The sequence below is a fragment of the Erinaceus europaeus genome, chromosome 10 (genome assembly GCF_950295315.1).
Source record: "Erinaceus europaeus chromosome 10, mEriEur2.1, whole genome shotgun sequence".
In the NCBI taxonomy this organism is placed as follows: domain Eukaryota; kingdom Metazoa; phylum Chordata; class Mammalia; order Eulipotyphla; family Erinaceidae; genus Erinaceus; species Erinaceus europaeus.
Window position 1 is genome coordinate 118,184,300 of NC_080171.1, and position 27,858 is coordinate 118,212,157.

A 27,858-nucleotide genomic window follows, 5' to 3' on the forward strand; every position below is an offset into this window, starting at 1 on the left:
AACCCAGAGCATCACAGAAGCAAGTCCCAAGTGATGCCCTCTGAGCTCATCTCAGCTACAATGTTTGACGTGGGCCTGTACCTCATAAAGGGGGCTGCAGCGTGATACAATGTCTAAGACAGAGTCTGCAGCATGATACAATGTCTAAGACAGAGTCTAGGGCACACAACAAGCCGGTATGTTTGTGTTAGCTACTGTCCTTGAGCACTCGCTCCATGCTAGAGTGGCAAGAAGTGCCTTCAGCTACATGAAAGTGGCACAGCCCAGTGCAGGCAGGGGAACAGCCATGTCCACAGAGTCTCCAGAGCTGTCTGAAGCTCCCAGAGGGGAAGGCTTCATCAAAAGAGTCTTCAGGACACATCACGAAGTAGATACACTCTGGACCTACAATATCTTTTTTTTTTAATTTAAAAATTTTTTAAAAAATATTTATTTATTCCCTTTTGTTACCCTTGTTTTATATTGCTGTAGCTATTACTGTTGTTATTGATGTCGTCATTGTTGGATAGGACAGAGCAAAATGGAGAGAGGAGGGGAAGACAGAGATGGGGAGAGAAAGATAGACACCTGCAGACCTGCTTCACCGAGTGAAGCACCTCCCTTGCAGGTGGGGAGCCAGTGGCTCGAACTGGGATCCTTACATTGGTCCTTGCATTTTGCGCCACCTGCGCTTAACCCGCTGCGCTACTGCCCGACTCCCGGACCTACAATATCTTAAGTGATGCCTTTGGCTTAGGTTTTTTTTTTTAATTTTTAAAAAAATTTTATAAAATAGAAATATTGACTAAAACGGAAATATTGACAAGACTATAGGATAAAAGGGGTACACCTCCACACACTTCCCACCCCCAGAACTTCGTATCCCATCCCCTCCCTTGATAGCTTTCCTATTCTTTATCCCTCTGGGAGTATGGAGCCAGGGTCATCGTGGGATGCAGAAGGTGGAAGGTCTGGCTTCTGGAATTGCTTCCCTGCTGAACATGGGTGTTGACTAGTCGATCCACACTCCCAGCCTGCCTCTCTCTTTCCCTAGTGGGGCAGGGCTCTGGGGAGGTGGGGTCCAGGTGTTTTTATAACTCAGAATTTTGCTTGACATCTGTAATAGTAATGGAGTGCATCTATTACAGAGCACCCAACAGAGTCTGGTAGAAACTATAAGCAAACAACAGCAGCTTATCTACAACTAAATAGATAGATACTCACTCCTTACTGGATGAACAATGATTACAAGAAGCATTTTCAGGGAAGGGGAGATAGCATAATGATTATGCAAAAAGATTCTCATGCCTTAGCCTCCTAAGGTCCCAGGTTCAACCCCTCACACCACCATAAGGCAGAGTTGAGTAGCTCCGGTAAAAATTAATTAGTTACCTAATAAGATTGTATGAGAAAGATTGTATGTGTTTATGCAGTAAGGCCATCATGCCTATGGCACCAAATGCCCCAGGTTCAAACTCCAGTACCACCAGACACCACAGTTGAGCAGAGCTCTGGTAAAAACAAAACAAAACAAAACAAGCAAGCAAAAAAAAAAAAAAAAAAAAAAAAACCACCCAGAACTCTGGTGGTGGGTGCAGTATAAAATTATAATTTTGCAAGCCATCATTAAATTATAAATAAAAAAATCAAAGTATTATCAATTCAGTTCTGGTTTTTACCACACATGAGCCCTTATCAAACTCAAAAAATTCCACATCAAAATTAAGAAGTTTCGTGGATTTAGAATTGTGTTTTGGGAGTCGGGCGGTAGCGCAGTGGGTTAAGCGCACAAGGCTCAAAGCACAAGGGCCGGCTTAAGCATCCTGGTTCAAGTCCCCAGCTCCCCACCCGCAGGGGAGTCACAGGAGGTGAAGCAGGTCTGCAGGTGTCTGTCTTTCTCTCCCCTTCTCTGTCTTCCCCTCCTCTCTCCATTTCTCTCTGTCCTATCTAACAATGATGACATCAATAGCAATGAAAAACAAGGGCAACAAAAGGGAAAATAAATTAACAAATAAAAATATTAGAATTGTGGTTTAATGTGCATAAGGCTTTATCTGCACTTTACAGACAAGGAAACCAAGGCTAAGAAACTAATCTGATAAGCACTTCATTGCCAGAAAATTACTGAGCTAGGATTTAGATTCAGGTGACTTGACACCTGAAACTTTTTTTTTTATTGTAACCTCTGTGTCACATTGCCTCCTAAGAAAAGGAAAGGGAAGGAATGAAAATAAGAAAAGTGACCACTAGAACAGGAAATTTCTCTCCCTAAACCTAGGACAAAGGGCAAGATCTATGGCATAATCATAAACACTTGGTTAAGTGGCTTGCACAATGAGTTCACTTAATTTTGACATCAACCCTATGTGCTATAGGCATTGTTTCTGCTTCACTGAGGAAATTGAGACTCAACCAAGCAACCAAGCAACCAAGAAATGTGTTCAAGATTTTATGATGAGTAAAGAGCTAGGTTAATGACAAGTCCAAGCTTCTAGTCCTCACAGCACTTATCCCAGTCAAACTGTAGTTATCCTAGAAGGAACTTCTATCTTGACCCTTCCCTTCCCTTCCCTTCCCTTCTCTTCCCTTCCCTTCCCTTCCCTTCCCTTCCCTTCCCTTCCCTTCCCTTCCCTTCCCTTCCCTTTCCTTTCCTTTCCTTTCCTTCCCATCCCTTTCCTTTCCTTTCCTTTCCTTTTCCTCCTCTCCACTCCTCTTTCCCTTTTCCTTATTCCCTTTCTCTCTCTCTCTCTCTCTCTCTCTCTCTCTCAGCTTGGTGACTGCACACATCTTATGAGGTATGGATAGCTACTTCTGCACTTGACTCTGATGGATGCTTGTCAGCTGGCTCAGTGACCCACAGAGGAACCAATAGGTCACTTTATGAAAACAGCTGTGACAAGCTACTTACCCAGAATCTTAGTTTTCTTTCTTTATTTTTTATTAATGATTAATAAGATGGTAAGATAACAGGGGTACAATTCCATACAGCTCTCACCACCAGAGATCCATATCCCATCCCCTTCATTGGAAACTTCCCTATTCTTTATCCTTCTGGGACTATGGACCAAAATTTGTTATGGGATGCAGAAGTTGGGAGGTCTGGTTTCTCTGCTGGACATGGACATTGGCAGGTGGATCCATACCCCCAGCCTGTTTCTGTCTTTCCCTAGTTGGGCCGGGCTCTGGGGAGGGGAGACTTTGGGACACATTGGTGAGGTCCTCTGCCCAGGGAACTCAGGATGACATCACAGTAGAGTTTGCACTTGGTGGCTGGAAGGCAGTGAAACATGAAGCAGGACAAATAGTTTAATAAACAGGAACCCAAAGGTGGCAACAGAGCAGATGAACTTAGGGGTCTTTGTGCGAGGAGAAGCTAGGAAGTCTTTTTTAGTTATGTTCCAAGGGGCCCATGACTTTAGTAATTTTTGCTTGAGCCTGATAGTCCACATGCAAGTGGACTAAACATGTCTGGGAAGATGGTGTCAGAGTTGAGAATAGGACAAGAAAGCAGAATTGTAGCTTTCTACTTCTGCCCCACCCAGCCAATACCACATACCACCCCTCTAGATGTGTTAGAGGATAGGCAAAAAGAATCTTCCATCTCACTTTGCCTGGCACTATTCATGTTACTCTTGTTGTCCGTCTTGATGCTTACAGTACCCCCTTCACTCTCAAAAGTGCTTCAGCTCAACATGAACTGGAAAAAAAAATGAGCCCATGCATCTCTAACACCTTGGAAGAACTGTGGCAGTTATCCCTGTGGTTTGGGGACACAGAACTTTAATGATGGGAGTGGTAAGAAACTATACCCCTAACACCACTAATAAAAATTATTATTATTATTTTTTTAAAAGTATTCTAGTTTGGGTGACAGTCTGGGTGTGAGGGTTTTTGGAACTCGTTGAACAAGTCTCAACAAAGCTGCTATTTTGTTATGACCTGCCTCTCCTCCTCTTGTGCACATCCCCTGGGCAGTGGGAGGGGATTGCTGGAGAAGTTGCGATAACTCACACAGATGCAATCTAGACAAGGTAGGCATAGCTCCAGCTTCCTGCTCTCCTCCCAGAAATAGGGCTGAGCGTTGGGCCCCACCCCAATCATGGGATTCCAGCAAGAGTGTATGGATGCTGGTAGGTCCCTCCTCAGAGCCCCTCACCCAGGGTGCAGCCCCACAGATCCCCAAGGGCTGTAGAGTCTCCAATTACCAACCATATTCGTCCCTGAGGTCTTAAGTGGGGTTTTGAAACAGACTTGCAGGAACCTGGTGTGTCAAACAAAAAAAGAAGCCAGTATGTGGACCTGGTGAGCACAAGATTAGGCCCAGTAACAATACACACAGTTCCAGAAGCATCTCTTCACCCACCTCTGGGAGAATGAGGAGTGTTAAATCCTAAATTTAAAATGATGGAAGTCTTCATTTTGACTGGGTCAACTAGGTATAACTGGGTATGTATGGCTAAATTCAACTTTCTTCATTATAATGGGGCTCAAGGAAGAAATTGTTATAGGACAAAGAATGAGGTCGCTTTCTGTACCTTTGGAGATATATATATTCTTTTTTTCACTTCATGGCCCCTAATAACTGGTTTCCCCTGTTTCTACTATGTTATCTCCAAGGCTTCACTGTTCTGAGATAACTTTTTCAGATAAAGACAGAGAAAGCACACCCAAGTTTCCTTCAGTGTGATGGGGCTGGGTTCAAACCCGGGTCACACACACGGCAGAGTGACACACTAAGTGTGCTATTTTGCTGCCCTGGTACTATAATTCATGACGGTTACATATCGTCAAGCCACTGGCTAAAAAAAACAAGAACAAAACCCCCCAAAATGTGTCATTTATACTGATTAGCATATATGAAACATCTGCTAGCAATAAGTTTACCAGCAATTAGTATTATCTATTTAGCTTGCAAATACACACTGGAATGTGAAGATAACTTCACAGACAGAGAAGAAGCCAGCTCAACTATATGTGGGTGGAATTATATCCAGGAATGTTAACAAAGACATTACCGGGAATGACAGCAAGGAAATTAGGATGATGAGAGCCAGCAGACTTTTTAAACTAGTAGGTCCTACTCCTTCCTGCGTTCTACCAGGAAATGTTTAAACACTGTTTAAAGTAGCCGTGGGTAAGACTCAAGCAGCCAAGGAGGTGAGCATAACCTTGAACTCTTTGTCCTTAATCTCTAGGGCACTTAAACTATCAAAAATTTGTTTCGTAAAAACATGCAGGGTGCTTCAGTGCATAACTTCTCAGACCCTGAGTCTCATGAAACAAACCAAGGCAGGCAATAAAGGACCTATTGACAGAAGAGAGGCCCAAAAACCAATGGAGAATGAAGATAATTTCATAAAATGTACTGGCTAATTCTGATTATGGGATTCTTTCTAAAAACATTTCCCAGAGCTGCCACAAATAAGGACCCATTTATTGAGAGATGCAAAAGAAAGGCTTTTTGTTTGTTTGTTTTCCCCTTGCCACCAAGGTTATCCCTGGGGGCTTGGTGCCAGCTCTAGACTTAGAATCCACTGCGCCAGGCGGCCATTTTTTTCTTTTTTCTTTTTTTTAATTGGCTAGGACAGAGAGAAATTGAGAGGGGTGGGGGAGATAGATAGATAGATAGATAGACCTGCAGACATGCTCCGGTGCTCATTAAGTGTCCACCTGTAGGTGAGGAGGTCTTTGCACAAGGTCATGTGTGTGCCACCAGAAGGCTTTTCTTATGAAATCGGAACCCTGGGTCTCTTGGTGACAGTGGCTTTGAGTTATCTATGTGATTGTTTTCCGAAAGCAGCTTCTCAGCATGTACTTTGGTTAGTGACTTGAGAGCTGAGAACATATGGCATTGCTTCCTGCCGGTGTCACTTGTGTTTTCTCACATTTGTCTACACATCAGATGGAAAGATGGGCTTCACATGTAGGGCAGAGGAAGGTCCTTCCTCTCAGTGAGTGGGGAGGGTAGCTGTGGTGCTGGACAAGCATGGCAATGAGCAAACCAGAGACTATTTAAGTTGGCAATTACATTTATAACATCCTTGTTTCAGAGTTGTTTCCATAGTCTATTTTGTCGAAAAAATACTTTGAAATTATCAAATGCTATCATTTGGTCACTCGGCTTCACATGCTTATACCATGAAATAAACTTACCTATTGTTATCTGCCTTTGTTTTCCCTGGGTTTTTTTGTTTGTTTGTTTTGTTGTTGTTGTTAAGCTTTAATTTTCTTCCTTCCTTCTCCTCTCTCTCTTGGATATAGAGAAATTGAGAAATTGAGAGGGAAAGGGGAAAGAGATAGGGAGAGAAATAGAGACACCTGCAGCCCTGCTTCACAGCTTGTGAAGCCTTTTCCTGAGGGCTGGGGACTGTCAGCTGGAACCTAGGTCCTCTTGCACTATTTATTTATTTTTATTATCTTTATTTATTGGATAGAGACAGCCAGAAATTGAGAGAGAAGGGCGAGATAGAGATGGAGAGAGACAGAGAGACACCTGCAGCCCTGCTTCACTTGCAAAGCTCTCCCCCTGCATGTGGGGACCGGGGGCTCGATCCCGCGTCCTTGCACATTGTAACATGTGCTCTCAACCAGGTGCGCCACTGCCCGGCCCCCTAGCAGCATCATGAAGTTGTTTTACCTTCAAATTCTTTTTTTTAACGCATACATCGTACATGTGATGACTGTTTTTAATGAGTTCATATACTTTTGCGGCCTTTTCAATTTTTGCTTTATTTGCTTGATGAATTCATTGAGGTGCTCAGGCTTTGCAGTGCACAGCTCCTAAGGCCTCCATTCATTCAGGTGGGGAGCCGGGGGCTTGAACCAGGATCCTTACGCCAGTTCCTGCCTTTGCGCCACATGCGCTTAACCCATTGCGCCACCGCCCGACCCCCCATTCATTCAGAATGCAAGGGAAGTGGCCACCTTGGGGGTGTGTGATTGAGTAGCTTGTATCATTCTGTTCGGAGAGACAAGCTGAGGGAACGGCAGATCTTCCATTCATTTCCACTACCCTACAGCTTCTCGTCATGTGACACAGCCACACTTTATTAGTCAAATTCTTTAAGGGAAAGAAAAGAGCATCCTTCTACGTATCTTCAGGTGCATGTTTTTCTGGGGAATCATCACTGTTCTAAGATGGCTGGGATTTTAAAATAAGAGGATTCCAATAAACACTATACAAAGAAAACAAAAAGAGACAAACCTGGCAACATTTAAAATATTTATTAGTATAAATCAGTGTGTTAAACCAAAAAATAACAGATACAATTGGGCCTCGTTGAGGGCGGCGAGGCTTTAGTACAGAATACAGCTAGAAAGGTCATGTCTGCAGCAAGAACTGGGACCTGCCCAGATAGAAACCCTTTATAAAGACACAAGAAAAAGGAGCTGTTTCCATAACAGAGCACTGACATTGGAGTACTGAGTCTGGTATAATAAAAATGATGACGAAGAGAGTAAAGGAGATTTATAGCAGTGTGATTCCGTGCAGAACCTTTAGTCACTATGTTCACTCATCACCCAGCTCACCACAGACGGCGCAGTGATGAGACATGGAGTTCTCTAAACTCTACTCCATGCTAGCATCACAATCCACATTTCTTGAACTTAGGGGAAATATTTTAGTTATCTAAACCTCTTTTAGAAGATGCATTCAATTCTAACTGGGGCACAGCCCTTCAGTTGGACAAAGTTTAGGTGAGGCTTTCAACCTTGTGTAGTCTGTAAGGTAACGTCATATTCAGCACCCTGGTGTACCATTTCCCACTATAAAATGGCAAGTCAGTTATGTACCTACACAACATGGTCGCACGATTCCACTGTCATCTGAGGGACCTCCCGTGGGAAGGAGTCCCCGTGAGAACCCGTGTCTATATTATAGCACACATAGTCATGAGCCAACTTCAGTCAGTGAAATGGATTACACATTGGCATAACAAATAGAAAATCGTATTTACACATATATACACATATACCTCATAGGAAAGGCAAGACAATGGAGGGGCTGGAGCACATTTTACAAAGGCTGCTCCACACTGACATTTTGAAGCAATAGGAAATTTCCAAGACATGACATAATATTAGGTGGTTATAGCTCAATGATTAGACCATCCAGAAAGAACTTTCAAGGCAAAACAGACATAAGAAAGTGTCTATGTTTACAAAGCTTGACCATCCATCTCCAGAGAAGACTCCCATTGTATTCACATGCTTGTGAATAGATGTCATGTATTGGTTCCTCAACAATTGCTCTGAGTAGTGATTTTTTAAAAAGATTTTATTTATTTAGGAGAAAGATAGGAGAGAGAAAGAACCAGACATCACTCTGGCACATGTGCTGCCGGAATCAAACTCGGGACCTCATGCTTGAGAGTCCAAAGCTTTACCACTGTGCCACCTCCCGGACCACCTGAATAGTGATTTTTATAAGATAATCATCTACCTGGCTTGAATAAGGACCAGGACTGAAAGGCCCAGGATGGTTCACAACCTCATGTGCTCCGGAGAGTGCACTGACTGGTAGGTCAGTACATGTGGAAAGCTAGTAATAGGTGACCACTAAAGACTCAGACCAAATCTTTAAACTGCTGGGACATTCCACTGTAGCCGCATAACTGTCTGGAGACAAACCCAGGCTCTCAGAAAGTCCCCCCACCCCAAGTAAGCTGGCATGTCACCTGGAGAGAGGTCATTTCAATTGCAACCCTTTTTTTTTCAACCTTTGGAAAAGGCATAAAAATTGCTTGGCCAGCAAGCTGAATCACATTAGTACATTGACTGTGTGGAGAAAACTCTAAAAAATTCCTGCAAACGTCCTGCCACTTGCCAACAGTTTCTTTCCTTCCCTTCTTCCTTCCTGTCTTTTTTTTTTTTAAATATTTTATTTATTGATTGATGAGAAAGATAGGAGAGAGAGAAAGAACTAGACATCACTCTGGTGCATATGCTGCCGGGGATCAAACTCAAGACCTCATGCTTGAGAGTCCAATGCTTTATCCATTGTGCTAACTCCCAGAGCACACTTCCTGTCTTTTTTATACTCATGTATTTGCTTACTTCTTTGTTTGCTAGAGCACTGCTCAACTCTGGCTTATGGTGGTGTTGGGGACTGAACTTTGGACCTTTGGTGCCTCAGGCATGAAAGACATTTTGCTTAACCATTATGCTGTCTCCCCAGCCTCTAACAGTTTCTGAGGTACCTGTCTAGGGGAAGTTAAGAGGCACTCTTGAAATTTAAAAAATCGGTGTTTTCAACTTTTCTGTTCTAAGATTGTCACGCTAGTCTTGCATGCTGGTGAGGTTGATAAAATAGCAAATCAACAGCTTATCCTTGAATTAAAAACTAAACTAGACTAGACTAGATCTGGGATGGCAAGATAGCATAAATAGGCTCGCATGTGAGAGGTCCCAGGCTTGATTCCTTGGCACCACCAATACCAGTTAGAGTGATGCTCTGGTAAAAAAAACTCAATCTGTGATTCCTACCTGGACTGCAGTTCACAAAAACAAGTTTAGACTTGACACTGTCCTTTTACGGACTTGTGTGGACTCCTTAGGATGCAATCATGACAGGATTTTAACACACCAGATGAATTCAAAAACAGAGTTTCAAGTCTTTAATCAACTCACGGACTTTCCCTTGGCTTTTATACTGTAGATTTTCAATAAATGTCTGCTGACCCTTGAATACTTCTGGCAAAGAAGCTGTTAGCTAGCTAGCAACTGTGACCACAATGCTTTTGAACCATTTCTAAGGCAACTCCTTTGCACATTCCTAGGCCTCACAAAAGGCACTGAGGTAAGTATGTTTTTTTTTCCTCCAGGGTTATTGCTGGGCTCGGTGCCTGCACCATGAATCCACTGCTCCCGGAGGCCATTTTTCCCCCCTTTTTGTTGCCCTTGTTGTTGTAGCCTCGTTGTGGTTATTATTATTACCATTGCCGATGTTGTTCGTTGTTTGGATAGGACAGAGAGAAATGGAGAGAGGAGGGGAAGACAGAGAGGGGGACAGAAAGACAGACACCTGCAGACCTGCTTCACCGCCTGTGAAGCGACTCCCCTGCAGGTGGGGAGCCGGGGGCTCAAACCGGGATCCTTACCCCGGTCCCTGCGCTTTGCACCACATGCGCTTAACCCACTGCGCCACCGCCTGGCCCCCGGTAAGTATGTTTTAAGAATCACCTCCCAGTGTAAGTCCCAACAGGAAACCCACTATTCCTTGATCTCAGGCTTTTATGAATAACAGGGTTTGCATTTTAAATGTGAATAATTTTTTCTCCTCCCATTTGCTCAGCTCTGGCTTACGGTGTTGCTGGGGGATTGAACCTGGGACTTCTGGAGCCAGGCATAAAGGTCTGTTGCAGTCTTACTGGTATTATCTCCCCAATCCTAGACATTTTTTTAATCTACTGAGCAGACAAGACTGAAGATTGATCAAAACTTATGCTCAGTTAATGGACATCCCAGAACTGAACATCTCATTAGCCCTAGAATACCTACCTCTGAAGGTCTGGCATCTTCTAAATTTTTTTGTTTCTTTGTTTTTAATATTTTATTTATTTATTAGTGAGAAAGATAGGAGGAAAGAGAAAGAACCAGACATCACTCTGGTACATGTGCTGCCAGAGATTGAACTCAGGACCTCATACTTGAGAGCCCAGTGCTTTATCCACTGTGTCATTTGTTGGACTACTGTTTGTTTTTGAGAATAGAATATTAGGGGGCTGCTATTTTCTCTGGCTAACTTTCCTGTAAACATTTATTTACTATTATTAAAAAGTTGGTTCTACAGTTCAGACTCAAGCGTCTTTCATTTAATTTTAACACCCCCCCCCCCAGATATGACAATGTGAAAATTCTCTCAGTAAAATGAAACTCTGTGCATTAAACTTCTCTCAGAGAGTAGAAATTTATTGTTGTGGAGGTAATGCATACCAAGTGGTTCCTTGGGAATATTTATAGTCTACATCTGTCACTGCTTACATGGTCACTACTCCAATGTCTTCCAAACCAGATCTTTCAATCTCAAAATTACAAGCAATATTTTAGTTAGATTTTTTTTTTTTTTAGAACCAAAACTGAGGAAGATGTTCAACAAGTAAAGGTCAGATATAGACAAGTTTCTAATCCAGCTTTCTCTACTCTTATAATAGTTTAAGTTTACAACTTGGATGATGGCCCAATTAAATTCCACTGGAGTAAATCAAGTCAACATTTCAGTGAAGGGTGGTTGAGTAATAAAGACAGTGGAACTGAAGAATTTACTGAAATCTCATTAGGGAACATGGGAAATCAGAATGGAGCACTACTTTAGAACTTCACACATACATCTGTGAGACTTCTGCATAAATATAAGATTTTTTTTGAGATTTTTAGCAAATTCAATCTATAGTTGAGTTAACATTGATTTTTTTTTTTTCCTGTGTGGATCTACCATGCTAAAAGGTCACTTTGCAGCAATGTAGTGGGGCTTTTTTCTCCCAAGCTTTTTAAAAGTGTGTGTGTGTGTGTGTGTGTGTGTGTGTGTGTGTGTGTATTTCCTGCTGCATTCTCTGCAGTCCTTTTAGGAGGCAAAGCCAGCGGGCTCACTTCTCTCTAAGCAAGGTGCCAGGCTCTCAGGCACGAGGGGTCCTCAAGCAATACACATGGAAGTGAGCTCTGGCTTCAAGTCCTGTGGGCCAGGTCCACTGGTCAGCAGCACCGCCGACTGGATTGTGTTGCTTGCTTCCCAAGTTTGACTGCTCCATTGTTCCCATTTTCATGGGGGTCCAGGGGTGGGATCTGGCGACCTGGAACAAAACGGAGGTCAAGATTTGAGCTTGCATAATGGTTACCCAAAAGATTTTCATGCCTGAGTCTCCAAAGTGAAAAAAAATAAATAGGGGGCTGGGCAGTGACACACTTGGTTAAGCGCACATATTACCAAGCATAAGGACCAGGGTTCAAGCCTCTGCTCTCCACGTGCAGGGCGGTCGTTTCACAAGTGGTGAAGCAGGTCTGCAGGTGTCTATCTTTCTCCCTCTCTCCATCTCCCTGTCCTCTCAATTTCTCTCTGTCTTATTAAAAAAAATAACAAAGAAAAAATGGCTGCCAGGAGCTATGGATTCATAGTACAGTCACCAAGCCCCAGCTATACCCCAGGTGCAATGAAAAATACAATAATATACATATATACACACACACACACACACACACACACACACACACATATATATATATATATATATTTAAAAGCTTTTTAAACCCTCTCTTGGCTGACACTGCACATGGTGTCTGAATCTGCTTCAATACCTCCATTTGAAGTTGGGTTTGTACAGAAAGGAGCAGCCTTTTTTCTCATGAAGTTAAACTTGTGTTTAGGAAGGCAAGGAAAAGTACAAATGGCCTCTTGGTAGTACTGACTTCCTTGGCTGTGGAAGTCTGCGCTGTTGAGTAAGGCAGAAAGTAAGTCTCTTTCCACCTCCCTTCTCCACACAAACACCAGTCTACTTGTTTCTCCCTAGCCTCCCACAGAGCTATTCCCCTGGGACCAAGTGTCACACCTCCGGGGCTTCAATCGTCACCATGAGTTACTTATCTTTTCTGCTTCTTAAAAATAGAACTGTACTGGGAATTGTGATCTTCCTAGGAATATCATTTACCAAGACTCGAGTCCTCATCTCTCATTCTGCCAATGCACTTAAGAGTATGAACTGGGAAGCCCTGGAGACTCTCTTTATAGAAAACAGTATTTAATCCCATCCACAAGTAATAATATTTTTGCTTAGTTTAGTTTTTTAAAGTATCCTATAGTCTCTGCAAATAAACACAAAGTAAAACTGCAAAGGGAAAGGAAGGGGAGTAGGAAAGTGGTTGTTCATGGGTGTGGAGTCTCATTCTGAAATGATAAAGACACTACTAACACTGGCTGTGCTGGTGGTGACATGTATCTCCAACTGCAGTACAAACCACAGGACTACACATTTTAAATGCGCAACATGTACAGTAATATCAGTATTTATTTATTGGATAGAGACAGCCAGAAATCGAGAAGGAAGGGGGAGACAGAGAGGGTAAGAGAGGCCCAGGTTCAATCCCCTGCCCCACCATAAGCCAGAACTGATCAGTGCTCTGGTAGAGAGACAGAGACAGAGAGAGACAGAAAGACAGAGAGAGAGAGAGAGCACACTTCAGATCTGCTTTACCACTCACAAAGCTTACCCCTGCAGGTGGGGACTGGGGACTCAAGCCTAGGTCCTAATGCGTTGAGTTCTCAACTAGATGTCCACCACCTGCCCCCTGTGAATTTTCTTTTAAAAATGATTTACTTCATTCTAAGGAGAGGGGGAGAGGGAGGGGGAGAGGAGAAGAGCAGAGCATGGTACAGGTCTGGCTTATGGTAGTGTTGGATGGGACTAAACCCGGGACATCCTGGCCTTAGCTGTGAAAGTCTGGTGCTCTGGTGTCATGCTGTGTCCTGGCCCCAACCTTGATTCTATTGAGATGTGGCTGACATATAACAGTGTCTGTGATACACTTCCATATTGCAATTTGATTGCTAACATAGAAGAAGCTAACAGCTCTATCATGTCACGGAACTATCACTTCCTTTTTGTGTGTTGAGAACGATCAAGATCTAGTCTGAGCAATTTTGAAATTCTTAATGCATTATTTATTTATTTATTTATTAATGAGAAAGATAGGAAAGAGAGAAAGAACTAGACATTACTCTGGCACAAGTGCTGCTGGGGATTGAACTCAGGACCTCATGCTTGAGAGTCTAGTGCCTTAACCACTGCACCACCTCCCGGACCACATGCATTATTATTTTTTTTTTTATACAAGTCAAATCTTAATAAAGTGACTTCAAAAGACACAGCAATATCTCAAATTTGTCCAGAAGCTCAAAGTCATCAGAGATTTTCACAGGCATCATCTTCACTTAACCCTGTGAAGTTTGTGTAATGGCTATTAGTATCCATTTACTACATTTCAGGAACTCAGAATTATCTGCTGATAGTCATATCAGTACTAAGTGGCACGGAGGGTTCTTTGATAATAACCTACTTCTTGATTCTCTTCATTGTGGGGTGGTGGTGGTGCTAGGAAGGGTGGTCTTTCTGGATCCCATTTTTCTGCTCTTTATTTTAAGGAGAAGACGCAAAAAGGGAGGAGAGACAGAGAAAGAGAAGAAGCTGCTTCACCACACCACCCACGAAGTTTTTCCCCCTTGGTGCTGTCTATGGTGCTCTTATGTGAGGGTAGGGCCTGAACCCAGTCCACCTACATGGGAAGGGTCAAACTCATCTGGATGGGCTACATCCCAGCCCCTTGAATTTCTCAAAGATTCCTAAGCCTGTGAGTTTTCTACTCTTCCATGTTTTCGATGCTACTTTAACTCTGAAATAAGGAAAGTTTAATCAGCTAACTAGTTTACTAAGTAATTAGTAACGGGAAAAGACAATTAATTCCAAAAACAAAACCCTTCTGTGCTCGTGGATGCTACCTAGAGACAATGAAAAAAGTAGGAGAGTGCTCTGAGGTGTAGTCTCTCACGAGGGTATGCAGAAGTAACTTCAAAGGCACTAACACATGCTGTAGGTTGGTGGTATGATCATCTTTCAAAGTTCAAGCACAAAGATTAAGGTTAGGGAGTCGGGCAGTAGCTCAACGGGTTAAGCGCAGGTGGTGCAAAGTTCAAGGACCGGCATGAGGATCCCAGTTCCAGCCCCAGGCTCTCCACCTGCAGGGGAGTCGCTTCACAGGTGGTGAAGCAGGTCTGCAGGTGTCTGTCTTTCTCTCCCCCTCTCTCCATTTCTCTCTGTCCTATCCAACAACGACGACATCAATAACAACAATAACTATAACAACAATAAAAACAACAAGGGCAACAAAAAGGAAATAAATAAATATTAAAAAGAGATTAAAGTTATTGACAGTTATCCACAATTCAAAGGAATGGTAGAGGCCTTCATCTGATTATGAAGCAGAGAGGAAGTTGCAATAATTTCTGGAGTTACTGCTTCTGCCACTCTTGTCTAGCCAGTAAATCTAAACACAGTTTTACAGACCATTCTCAAGGAAATCCAGTCCTAATCTAGAAAAAAATTAAATTTTTCCTCTTCTGAATGTTCTACGGTATTTTTCACTAGTCATACTTCAAGTATACAAGGTACCTCTTCTACTTTGTCAGTCTTACTGATAAAAAGTAAAGTTCTTTTTTTTTCTATTAGAGACAGAGAGGCAAAGAAAGAGAGGGAGCAAGGGAGGAAGAGAGGAAGAGGGGGAGAGAGAGAGAGAGAGAGAGAGAGAGAGAAGTGCAAGAGCATAGCATAGTGTGGTGGGGGCCGGGCTCAAACCTGGACCACTTATGCGGCTAAGCAGTATTGAAGTCAGCTATTCTGACTCCCGGGGGGCGGGGGGAAGCTTCTATCTTTTTATATATTTTTATTGCTGTCAAGAGTTATTGCTGGGACTTGGTGCAAATACTATAAATCCACCGCTCTCGGTGACAATTTTTTTCCTCTACTTTCTTCTTCTCCTCACTGCTTCCTTATTTTATTTTCTAGAACAGAGAGAAATTGAGGCAGACAGACAGACAGACAGATGGTTCTGCAGACCTGCTTACCCACTCCTGAAGCGTCTCTCCCCACCCACCCACCCCACCCCCCCCCCCCCCGCGCAGGTGGGGAGCAGGGGCTCGAACCTTGGTCCTTCTGCATGGTAACGTGTGTGCTTAATCAGTTGTGCCACCTCCTGCCCCCAGGGAAAGTTTCTAATGACTCCCAATACTGATTCCTTAGATCTGTTCTTGGCCATGAAGTGCTACTTTCTCCTTGAAAGAAAGCAGTATGTTTTGAAGGGGTAATTGTTTCAAGTTTTATCATTATTCAAATAATAATGTTCCAGGCATCTCTTATGTGTTTAAAGGACTTTTGCACTGACATCTAAAATATTTTTAGACAAAATTATGATTGGTATTTCTACTCTAGTTAAGACAAGTATTGTATACTGATAATATTATTGACAATATTGAAGCCAATGCCCTACACTAACCTATCTCATACTATCTTAAGTTAAATCTGAAGTTAAAATAACATTCTGCCTTTAGTCCTACACATGACTTACTTTACTTCCCTTATACTGTAAGCTTTGAATTTTTTATTTATTTTCCCTTTTGTTACCTTTGTTTTTTTTATTGTTGTTATTATTGATGTCGTCGTTGTTAAGATAGGACAGAGAAATGGAGAGAGGAGGGGAAGACAGAGAGGGGGAGAGAAAGATAGACACCTGCAGACCTGCTTCACCCCCTGTAAAGCAACTCCCCTGCAGGTGGGGAGCCGGGGGCTGGAACCGGGATCCTTGCACCGGTTCTTGCGTTTTGCGCCATGTGCACTTAACCCACTGCGCTACCGCCTGACTCCTAGCTTTTAATTTTTTATAAATGGTCTAAATACAGAAAAGGTTTGAATGTAAGCTACTCAGAGTCAAATCTAGAAACAAGAAACATACAGAAAGAAAAATAGGAACATTATATCATTCTTTGCTTCCCCTTTCTCACTTTTTTTTTTTTTTGCTGCCAGGGTTATTGCTGGGACTCAGTGCCTGCACTATGAGTCCATTGCTCCTGGAGGCCATTTATTTTCCTTTTGTTTCCCTAGTTGTTTATCATTGTTGTTATTATTGTTGTTATTGCTGTCACTGTTGTTGGATAGGACAGAGAGAAATGGAGAGAAGAACGGAAGACAAAGAGGGGGAGAGAAAGATGGACACCTGCAGACCTGCTTCACTGCTTGTAAATTGACCCCCCTGCAGGTGAGGAGCCGGGGGCTCGAACCAGGAACCTTATTCTGGTCCTTGCGCTTGGTGCCATGTGTGTTTAACCTGCTATGCCACCACCAGCCTCCCTTTCTCACTTCTTTTTTTTTTCCCCCTTTTTGTTGCCCTTGTTGTTTTATTGTTGTAGTTATTATTGTTGTTGTTATTGATGTTGTCGTTTGTTGAATAGAGAGAAATGGAGAGAGGAGGGGAAGACAGAGAAGGGGAGAGAAAGACAGACACCTACAGGCTTGTTTCACCGCCTCTGAAGCAACACCCCTGTAGGTGGGGAGCCAGGGGCTCGAACCTGTATTCTTATGCCGGTCTTTGCGCTTTGCAGCACCTGTGCTTAACCCGCTGCGCTACCGCCCGACTCCCTTCTCACTTCTTTTCTAAGTAGACAATAAGTACAACAGTGACTAGGTTTCGAGATTAAGTAAGACCAGAGACACACTTGCCCATTAAAAGAAAAGGGGGTGGGGAGGGTAGACTGTTAGCTTCTAAATCAATTGTTGAACTCATTATTAGGTTCTACCTATCTTCTGAGTCTTAAAAACCTCACTCAAAACAAAGTATTTCTCAAAGAATTACTGCTGTTTCCTCAGATTTCCTTTTTTCCTTATCTAGTAGAGTTTTGAGATCTGGGTCAAGAGTTCCAGCTAACTGAATTTGGACAAGTTATTTAATGTATCCAAAAAAAAACAGTAACTTAACAGCAACTACACTATCAAAATATATAGTTATCACTGGATCAGCAAAAGACTCATTCGGATAGTGTGCTGCTCTGCCATGTGAGCCACCTAGGATCAAGTCCAGTTTCACTTCACTGAAGGAAGCTTCGGTGCTGTGATCTCTCCTTCTTCCCTCAGGTCTCCCCCCACCCCATTACACACACACACACACACACACACACACACACACACACACACACACATACACACCTATTACTAATACAGAATGAACTCGTGACAGTGGCCAATCATCTGTCTCGCGGTCCTGGGCATGACTCAGGTAGAGACTGTGTTGTGCTCACTGCTGTTCTAAACAGCATTCAACCCAAGAGGAGTGCCACCCAATACCTCTTCCAATCGTGATAAGAAAAGAAGTTTTTTTTTTTAAGGGTTAGAGAGCAAAGCAGGCCCTAACAGTGAGGCAAGCACCTTACAAAAGAGAAGGAAGCTGACGGCCTTCGAAAACACAAGAGAGCCTATCTTGTGGTGTGAATGAGACACGACTTACTGAGAGGTTAAATGTACTTAGACAAGGGAGTCGGGCTGTAGCGCAGCAGGTTAAGCGCAGGTGGCGCGAAGCACAAGGACCGGCATAAGGATCCCGGTTCGAGCCTCCAGCTCCCCATCTGCAGGGGAGTCGCTTCACAGGCGGTGAAGCAGGTCTGCAGATGTCTATCTTTCTCTCCCCCTCTCTGTCGTCTCCTCTCTTCATTTCTCTCTGTCCTATCCAGCAACGACGACAACAATAATAACTACAACAATAAAACAACAAGGGCAACAAAAAGGAAAAAAAAATAAATATTTTTCTTTAAAAAGTACTTAGACAAAAGGATAGTTCTGGAAAATGACCAAAGAGCTTTGTCCCAAGGTGATTGCTTTGGAACACTGTTGAATCAGTATAAATTACACAACCATGGAGTAGGCAAAGTCTATATACAAACACCTGACAAAGTGCCAGCATCATCTGCATCTCTCTCTCTCTTTCTGTCAGCATGTATCTATTCTTACAAAATCCTCTCGGAAGTCGGGGGTAGTTCAGCGGGCTAAGTGCAGGTGGCACAAAGCGCAGGGATCCCTGTTCGATCCCCTGGCTCCCCACCTGCAGGGGAGTCGTTTCACAGGCTGTGAAGCAGGTCTGCAGGTGTCTGTCTTTCTCTCCTCCTCTCTCCATTTCCCTCTGTCCTATCCAACCACAACTACAACAATTAATAAGGGCAACAAAAGGGAATACATAAATATAAAAAATATTTAAAAAAAAAATCTCCAACTACACAATTTCATAACAAAGCATCCTTGGGTAGATATCCTAAGGCAGAGTTTATTTTAATAAGGCTTACATTGTGTAAGATTCTGCTTAAGAAATATTAGAAGATTGTTTTTTTAAGTTTAATTCTCCTCAAAGTTGACAGCTTAGAGAAAAAGCAGGCTTCATAAATGGTTCCCAAGGAATGCAATATGTGGAGAGAGAGAAAGAAAAAAAAAAAGAAGCCAATAAAGTTTATCATGGCTCTGGACTGGGGGCTGTAATACTTTCACACACCACAAAAATAAAATGGCACGTTTAGCTGCAGCTGTTCTCCATCCTTGTGCCGGGCACTGGCCACTTCCTCTGTGAGCTAAGAGCACTCCCTAACAATCTGCTTGTTTATATTCTTCCTTCCTTTCACTTGGGTTCCAGCCTTTCCTTGGCTTAGCTATCTTTCACTATTAAGTTAGTGGTGATGGGTTTTTGCTGTGTAGTTTCCAATGTTAGATGCTGATTTTCGGAATTATCCAGATCAGTGAACAGAGCAAGTTTACTAGGACTTGGCAGTATTTATTCTTGATAACTGTCTTTTAAACTTCTCTACTTGGTTGTGGTGGAGGTGGTGGGCAGTTGTCTCTATGGAACACAACCAGTAAGTGGCCCACAGTCGTTGACCGCTGTCTTCAGAACATGAATGGTGTGCTTTCTGCTGATGGGTACTGCCCGGCCAGGTCTTAGAAACAGTCATAGAGCCAGGTCACCTTTAACCATGGCTGGGCCTAGGACAGTGATTTAGCTGAACATAGGGTCTGTCCTAGACAAGCTACATATGGAATTGGAAAGACCAGCATAATGGTTATGCAAACTGACTTTCATGCTTGAGGCTCTAAGTTCTCAGGTTCAGTCCCCCACATCACCATAAGCCAGAGCTCATCAGTCCTCTGGCAAAATAAATAAATAAATAAATAAATAAATAAATAAATGGATAAAAGAAAAAAGGAAAAGCTACATAGGTTTGTGGCATTAATACCTAGAGATATGAGATCAAGTCCTAACCCCAGTGCTTTTCTGTGGGAATTGCTAATATGTGCTAATAATTACCAATAACAGCTATGGGAGAAAAAAAATAAAAAAGAAATTATAACCAGGGAGACCATTTATGACAATTATTAGCTACCTGGAAATGTGAACACTGGCTATCAGATGATTTTTATTACTATAATAGCATTGTGGTTATTAAGGTGGCAAAGTAATAGTTTCTTTTTAAACAAATATTTATTTTCCCTTTTGTTGCCCTTGTTTTCTTGTTGTAGTTATTATTGTTGTTATTGATGTTGTCATTCTTAAGATAGGACAGAGAGAAATGGAGAGAGGAGAAGACAGAGAGGGGGAGAGAAAGACAGACACCTGCAGACCTGCTTCACCACTTGTAAAGCGACTCCCCTATAGGTGGAGAGCCGGGGACTCGAACCGGGATCCCCAATGCCGGTCCTTGCGCTTTGTGCCACGTGCACTTAACCCACTGCACTACTGCCCAGCCCCCCTCATCATTTTAAAACACTAGTTTATACTGGTGAATCATGATTTTTAAGGAACTATTTCCCAATTTTTGTACAGTCATATCCTGTTTCCACCATCCTGAATAATATTACCATAAAACAGTTTGCAACAAAAGGGACAACTCTTACTCAGCTCTGTGAGAAGCTACGAACAACCCACTTGATGCCTCAATTTCTTCACGTAACAACAGTCCCTACATCCTAGGCTACAGGATGCATGAACAAGTTGCTGTGTGTGTCAGTAGCTGCAATAACACAGAAGATAAAAGCTGCGTCAGAGGATAAAATGTGCATCAGACATTGTTATTACCACACACTGTACACCTGAACAATTTCTTTTTCTTTTTTTTTATTTATTAAGGAAGGAAGGAAGGATAGATGGGTGCACAATTTATTCTTTACAATTGCTGGAATAAAAGGCAAGCATGCTTAGGGTTTTTGCTATCCAATCTGCCCATATTTTAAAACTACTTCAGTTCCCAGATAGCTCCTTTTATTGAATTAGCTAAATGAGCTATTTTTGGTGGTGACAGGCTTTGTCTCTGTCCACTCATTATCTCTTAACAGTTCAACTCGCTTTCATTTAAAGCTTGCTAAACTTGTGAATGGTTATAAAATTCGCGACTGTTTTGTTCTGAAATTTCTGTTATTAACCTGCTTCCAAACAAAAGTTACTAGTTAAACCATTAAATAATCCAGTGGAGTTAAAATAACTAACACTGTTTTCTTTAAAAAAAGATTTTTTTAAAAAAATATTTATTCCCTTTTGTTGCCCTAGTTGATTTTTATTGTTGTAGTTATTGTTGTCATTGTTGAATAGGCCAGAGAGAAATGGAAAGGAGAGGAAGACAGAGAGGGGGAGAGAAAGATAGACACCCACAGACTTGCTTCACTGCTTGCAGGTGGGGATCTAGGAGCTCAAACCGGGATCCTTATGCTGGTCCTTGCACTTGGTGCCACGTGCACTTAACCCACTACACTACTGTCTGACTCCCAACTAGCACTGTTTTCAACATATTTCAAATATGTCTGCAGGTGTCTCTCTCTCTCTCTTTCTCTATCCCTTTCCTCTCTCAATTTCTCTCTGTCCAATCCAATATAGTGAAAAAAAATGGCTGCCAGGAGCAGTGGGTACATTGTGCTGGCACTGAGCCCGTGATAACCTGAGGTAAAAAAAAAAACAATAAATTAATTAATATACGCAGAGAGACACACAGACACATATATGATTGCTACCCATGTGTTTTAACTTTCTATCTTTTGTCTGAGCAACTTATCTGAATTTTTCCAATATCCATGTAGTCTTAATTATATTCATTAAAAAAAACAAAAGCTAAATAAATAAAATAAAAAATAATGGCTTTTTCAGGACCAGAGAAGCAATATAAAGGTTACTCAACTGACTTTTTAAAAAAATTTTGTTGCTTATTTTTAAAAATATTTATTTCTTTATTTATCCCCTTTTTGTTGCCCTTGTTTTAAAGTTGTAGTTATTGTTGTTTTATTGATATTGTTGTTGTTGGACAGGACAGAGAGAAATGGAGAGAGGAGGGAAAGACAGAGAGAGGGAGAGAAAGACAGACACCTGCAGACCTGCTTCACCGCCTGTGAAGTGACTCCCCTGCAGGTGGGGAGCCAAGGGCTTGAACCAGGACCCTTTGTTGTTTATTTTTTAATAATTTTCTTATTATCTTTATTAGATAGCGACAGCCAAAAATTGAGAGGAAGGGGGTGATAGAAAGGGAGAAAGAGGGAGAGACCCCTGCAGCCCCGCTTCACCACTCTTGAAGCTTTCCCCCGGCAGGTGGGGACCAGGGGCTTGAACATGGGTCCTTGCGCACTATAACATGTGCACTTAACCAAAGCACACCACCACTCAGTCCCTACTCAACTGACTTTTAAGTCCAAGGTTCCAAAGTCCCTGGTTCATCACCATGAGGTAAAATTGACCAGTGTTCTGGGAGAAAGTCAAAACAAACAATAGATATGTTTGTTCCCTATGTTCTAAAACTAACAACAACAACAACAACAATACTCTAATGCTATATCCTACAATCTTTCCTGGTGTGGCATTTGACCAGAAAACCTTGTGTCTCATTTTTAAATTTAAATTTAATTTTTTCCCCCAGAACACTGCTCAGGCTCTGGTTTATGGTGGTGCAAGGGACTGAACCTGGGACTTGGGAGCCTCAGACACGAGAGTATCTTTGCATAACCACTGTGCTATCTCTTCCCACCTTGTGCTGTTTTCATTATAGTCAGATTCTAATTCACTGCAGCAAAAGCCCAGCTCTCTGGTTCAGGTCCTAGCCCAGTCCATGTATTTCTAGTGAGCCAGCAGTCCTACCTCTTCTTGTCCTCCAGGTTTCTATTTATTTATTTATTTATTTACTTGAGAGTTGTTATTTCAAAGGCATTTGAGTAGCATATTTACAACCCACAACCCCAAATGTGTGTTCTTCACACTCGGGAATCCAGTCCGTCTGGCTCCCAGCAAACCCAACCTCAAGAGCACCTGCTTCTGTGCCAACATCCTCTTTATTCTGAAGAAAAAAAAAAAAAAAAAAACCCAGAACTTGAGGAACATGCTCTCTTTCTGTTTTGCCATTTCCCAACCCGTTACCCAGTGTTCCTGGTTCCACTTCCAAAAGGCTGCTCAAAGTCACATCCACTTCTCTGCACTCCAGCACAAGCCACCTGTCTCCTAGCGTGCTAGGACAGCATCCCAATAGGGTGAGTCATTTCCAATTTCTCCCCCATCCAATGTATTCCAGGAGGGTGATCTTTCTGTCCATGTAAACTGGATACTCCTACTCCAAACAGTTGGCCTTTACAGGGTCCCGTGAGGGCCTGGCTCCATTGCCAACGTGGCCTCCCGCTGTTGCCTTTAAATTTCCCTTCTGCAGTGCTATGGTTCTCTTCCGTTCCCGCACGCAACACAACACTTCCTCAGCAGCTCGGTGTGCATTTTACTCAGGCTGACAGCTCTCCCCTGGGTTCTTTGTCCACATGTCCTCATTTTATTTTTCAGGGCCAGTTTAACATCATTACCTTAGGAGACCTTCTTCTCCAAGCAGTCTCAAACCTCAACCTGCCATGATGCCAGGTTCCTTGGCTCTGTAACATTATTACAGCAGCTAACGCTCACCTACATGTGCCCACAATCTGTTGTTACAGATCCAGTTTATGATGATCACCATGACATCCCTGGCATCTAGTACAGGACCTGCCCCACAAGGAAAAAAAAAAAAGCCCACAGTAGAGTCACTGAATGAACAAGGGAAGAGAAAGTAGGCCTGCTCAATCATCTGCGACAAAAGTCTCTGCAGAAAAGCATCATTCACATTTCTCTTTGATCCTGCTGAAATAGTTTCTGGCACAATAGGAAAGAAGAGTGAACATCCAAATTCTTTTTTTTTTTTGTCTCCAGGGTCATCGCTGGGGCTCTGTGCCTGCACTAGGAATCAGCCACGGCTGGAGATCATTTTTTCCTTTTTTTTTTTTTCTAATTTTGTTTTCATTATTAGCTAGGACAGAGAGGAATTGAGAAAGGAAGGGGAGAGATAGAAAGACAAACACCTGCAGACCTGCTCCACCACTCATGAAGCAGACAGGCTCCTGCAGGTGGGGAGCGGAGGCTTCCCAAGATCCAGACTCTTAAGATCTGAGTTTGACGATATCTTAATTACTTGGCTCAGCTTCAAGGGGACTAAGACAGAATCAATACCTCCTAGAGAACTGGAGTCTCTCCAGGTGAACCCGAGCCACCTGGAGAATCCTTTCATTAAAGAGAATAAAGTTCAAGGGTCAAAATGATGGCACACCCCACAAATAACTTAAAATGAAAGGTCGGCACCAACAGTGAGAGTTGAGGCAGATAAAGACTTTGTGAAGGAATTAAGTTTTGCAGACAGGAAAGGATGAATATCTCATACAGGGCCAGAGAGATAGCTGAAGGAAAAAAAAAAAGAAGATGAAGGGGGCCAGGCTGTAGCACACATGGCGCAAAGCTCAAGGAATGACTTAAGGATCCTGGTTCGAGCCCCTGGCTCCCTTCCTACGGCGGAGGGGGGGGGGGTCGCTTCACAGGTGGTGAAGCAGGTCTGCAGGTGTCTGTCTTTCCCCCTCTCTGTCTTCCCCTCCTCTCTCCATTTCTCTCTGCCCTATCCAACAACGATGATATCAATAACAATAGCAATAGTAACTACAACAATAAAAAACAAGGGCAATAAAAGAGAAAATAAATAAATATAAAAAATTAAAAAATATATCTATAAAAATCTATTAAAGAGAAGGGACCAAGCAGTGGCACACCTGATTAAGCGCACACATTACAGTGTGCAAGTACCTGGGTTCTAGTCCCTGCTCCCCACCTGTAGGGGAAAAGCTTCACAAGCAGTGAAGCAGGTCTGCAAGTGTCTATCTTCCTCTCCCCTTCTCTGTCTTTCCCTGCTCTCTCCATTTCTCTCTGTCCTATCCAACAACAGCAGCAATAACAATAACAACAATAACAATGGCAACAAAATGGAAAAAATGACATCCAGGTACAATAGATTCGTGGTATAGGCACTGAGCCCCAACAAAAACCCTGGAGGCAAGTATATATATATATATATATATGGTTTAGAAGAAAGTACTGGGGAAGCACCAGTCAGAGGACTGTGAGTTATGTGTGGACAGACTGCCCATAGAACACCCAAGACAGGTCAGCACCTCAGTTCTCTATAAGGTAGTTTCAATATTGAATGTTGAAACATGTGTAATATTCTGGCAAACAATTTCCTTTCTAAAAGATATGCCAACTCAGAAAATACAGCTGACTAATTACTGGTTTATGATCACTCTGGAAATGTAAGAGAGAAACATTTGACTTTTTATTCAAGTCAATCTGAATTAATTTTGTTGAAGTGAACCCTTTTTTTTTTTGCCTCCAGGGTTATCGCTGCAGCTTGGTACCTGCACCATGAATCCACCGCTCCTGGAGGCCATTTTCCCCCCTTTTTGTTGCCCTTGTTGCTGTAGCCTTGTTGTGGTTAGTATTGTTATTGTTGATGTCGTTCGTTGTTGGATAGGACAGAGAGAAATGGAGAGAGGAGGGGAAGACAGAGAGGGGGAGAGAAAGACAGACACCTGCAGACCTGCTTCACCGCCTGTGAAGCGACTCCCCTGCAGGTGGCGAGCTGGGGGCTCAAACTGGGATCCTTATGCCGGTCCTTGCGCTTTGCACCACGTGCAAAACCCGCTGCGCTACCACCCGGCCCCAAAACGAACTTTTTAAAAAGAGTTTTTATTTTCACTCCTCATTCTTGATTTTTTTTTTTAAATTATTTTTTTATTGCATCCTTTCTCCCTCAGGAATATTCCTGTCTGCCTCAGGAATACTGCTTTGGGAAGTCTAGGTGTTAGCAGCATCTATTTCTAGTTTGAGCTCAGAGCCAAGCACATGGAATACAAGTGAAAACCGGGGGGGGGGGGGATATGAAATGAAATGTCTGATGCAGTATATTCAGGTGTATTTGGCACTGTGTTTTAAATTAACCTATACTTAGACTACACACTCTATTCTGAAGGACCACCAGCACTTGGAAAGAGCTGTATGGATAAAGATTATGTCTTGGGCTCTGTCAATAGACCGCTTTGCTAAGGTGATTATAACTAAAGTCTAATAAGACAAACACAAAGTTGTTTTTTTGACATGCAAAATGAGTGGTACAAGTAACAATTGATTTATCTATAGTATACATAAAATCAATTAATTTGGGGAGAAGATCTGGTGTTGCCTGTAGAGTACACACGTTACAATGTGCCAGGAAGCTGGTTCCCGCCCTCAGTCCCCATCTGGAGGGGAAGCTTCACGAGCTATGTAAAGCAGTGCTACAGGTGCCTCTCTTCCTCTCTTGCTTTCTTTCCTTCCCCTCTCAATTTCTTCCGGTCTGTATCAAAAGTAAATACAAATTTAGGGGGCCAGGTGGTGGTGCACCTGGTTAAGCGCACACATTACAGTGCACAAAGACCTGGGTTCAAGCCTGGTCCCCACCTGCATGGGGAAAGCTTTGCAAGTAGTGAAGCAGTGCTGCAGGTCTCTCTCTCTCTCTCTCTCCTTCTCTCTCAATTTCTGGTTGTCTCTATCCAACAAATAAATAAAGATAATAAAAAAATACAAATTAAAAAATTAATTTGAAGTCATATCTGAACATTACAACTACTTAGTGCTTTAAGAAAACTTTTTTTTTCCTTCAATGAAGCAGACGGCCAGGATCTCATGAATTCCTAATCTCAAGTCCTCACTACTTTGAGGCTCGGAGACCCTGAGTGTGTGGAAGGCTGGCAGAATCACAAAGAGAATTATCTTTCCATGTCAGGTAGCTATACTTGCCGCTGCCATTTGCTGTCATCTCTTGAAGCCTTCGTCTCACTTTTTATTTTACTAACGACTTGCATAAGCCTGCGGAAGTCCCCTAGCTTATGTGGAAGCCTCAAACTACGTTTCAGGACTAGAGAAAGTCACTGGGCACATTCTGAAAATGTGCTGAGCAGGCCTGTCTGAGAAGTCTGCTTCTAGGTGCTAATCGTGGAGAGAGGGCTCCGGAAACTAGATAGAGGCACACACAAAAAAGGAACTCATCACAGGGGCTGTGTGGTGGTGTACCGGGTTAAGTGCACATAGTTTGAAGCACAAAGACCCACCGCACAAGGATCCTGGTTCGAGCCCCCAGCTCCCCACCTGCAGGAAGGTTGCTTCACAGGCGGTGAAGCAGGTCTGCAGGTGTCTATCTTTCTCTTCTCCTCTCTCTGTCTTCCCCTCCCCTCCCAATTTCTCTCTGTCCTATCCAAAATATCAAAAAAAGAAATGGCCACAGAAGCAGTGGATTCATAGTGCAGGTACTGAGTCCCAGTAATAACCTTGGAGGCAAAATAAATAAATAAATAAATTTAAAGGCATGCATCGGAGTCATTAGGAACTAGCTAACTGCATCTATTAAAGCCTTTCATTAATAAAAGCCACCAGTGTGGAGCCCCACCTCCCCAATGCCCTGCCCCACTAAGGAAAGAGAGAGGAAGACTGGGAGTATGGATCCACCTGCCAACGCCCATGTTCATCGGGGAAGCAATGAAAGAAGCCAGACCTTCCACCTTCTGCATCCCACAATGACCCTGGGTCCATACTCCCAGAGGGATAAAGAACAGGAAAGCTATTGGGGAGGGGAGGGGATACGGAGCTCTGGGGGTGGGAACTGTGTGAAATTCTACCCCGCTTATCCTACGGTCTTGCCAGTGTTTCCATTTTAGAAATAAAATTTTTTTTTAAATAATAATAAAAGCCACTAACAAAAACAAACTGTTGGCAAACACCTCCAGAAAAGAGTGAGCTTGGTTTGAAGATCCAGGAGGCTCATGGAATGAATTCAAGTTCTTCGATGCTACACCAGAGGCATCGCTGTAGAGACAGCCAGGCAGCCTGCTTACAGCAGAACAGCACAGTCTTGGCCACGTCAGGTAAGGAGCGGGAATCTAAGGTGGGGCTTCCACTGTAAAATGACAGTGC

General features: G+C 42.8%; 1 protein-coding gene across 1 annotated transcript in view; it reads right to left on the reverse strand.

Moving 5' to 3' along the window:
- Window positions 1–7,188: 7,188 nt before the first annotated feature.
- The window catches only part of RAB31 (RAB31, member RAS oncogene family), a 145,110-nt gene continuing 124,440 nt past the window's right edge, over window positions 7,189–27,858 (reverse strand). The window contains exon 7 of the mRNA XM_007517165.3: window positions 7,189–11,768. Within this exon, the coding sequence (XP_007517227.1) occupies window positions 11,671–11,768 (98 nt within the window). The 3' untranslated portion in view covers window positions 7,189–11,670. The remainder of the gene's footprint in view (window positions 11,769–27,858) is intronic.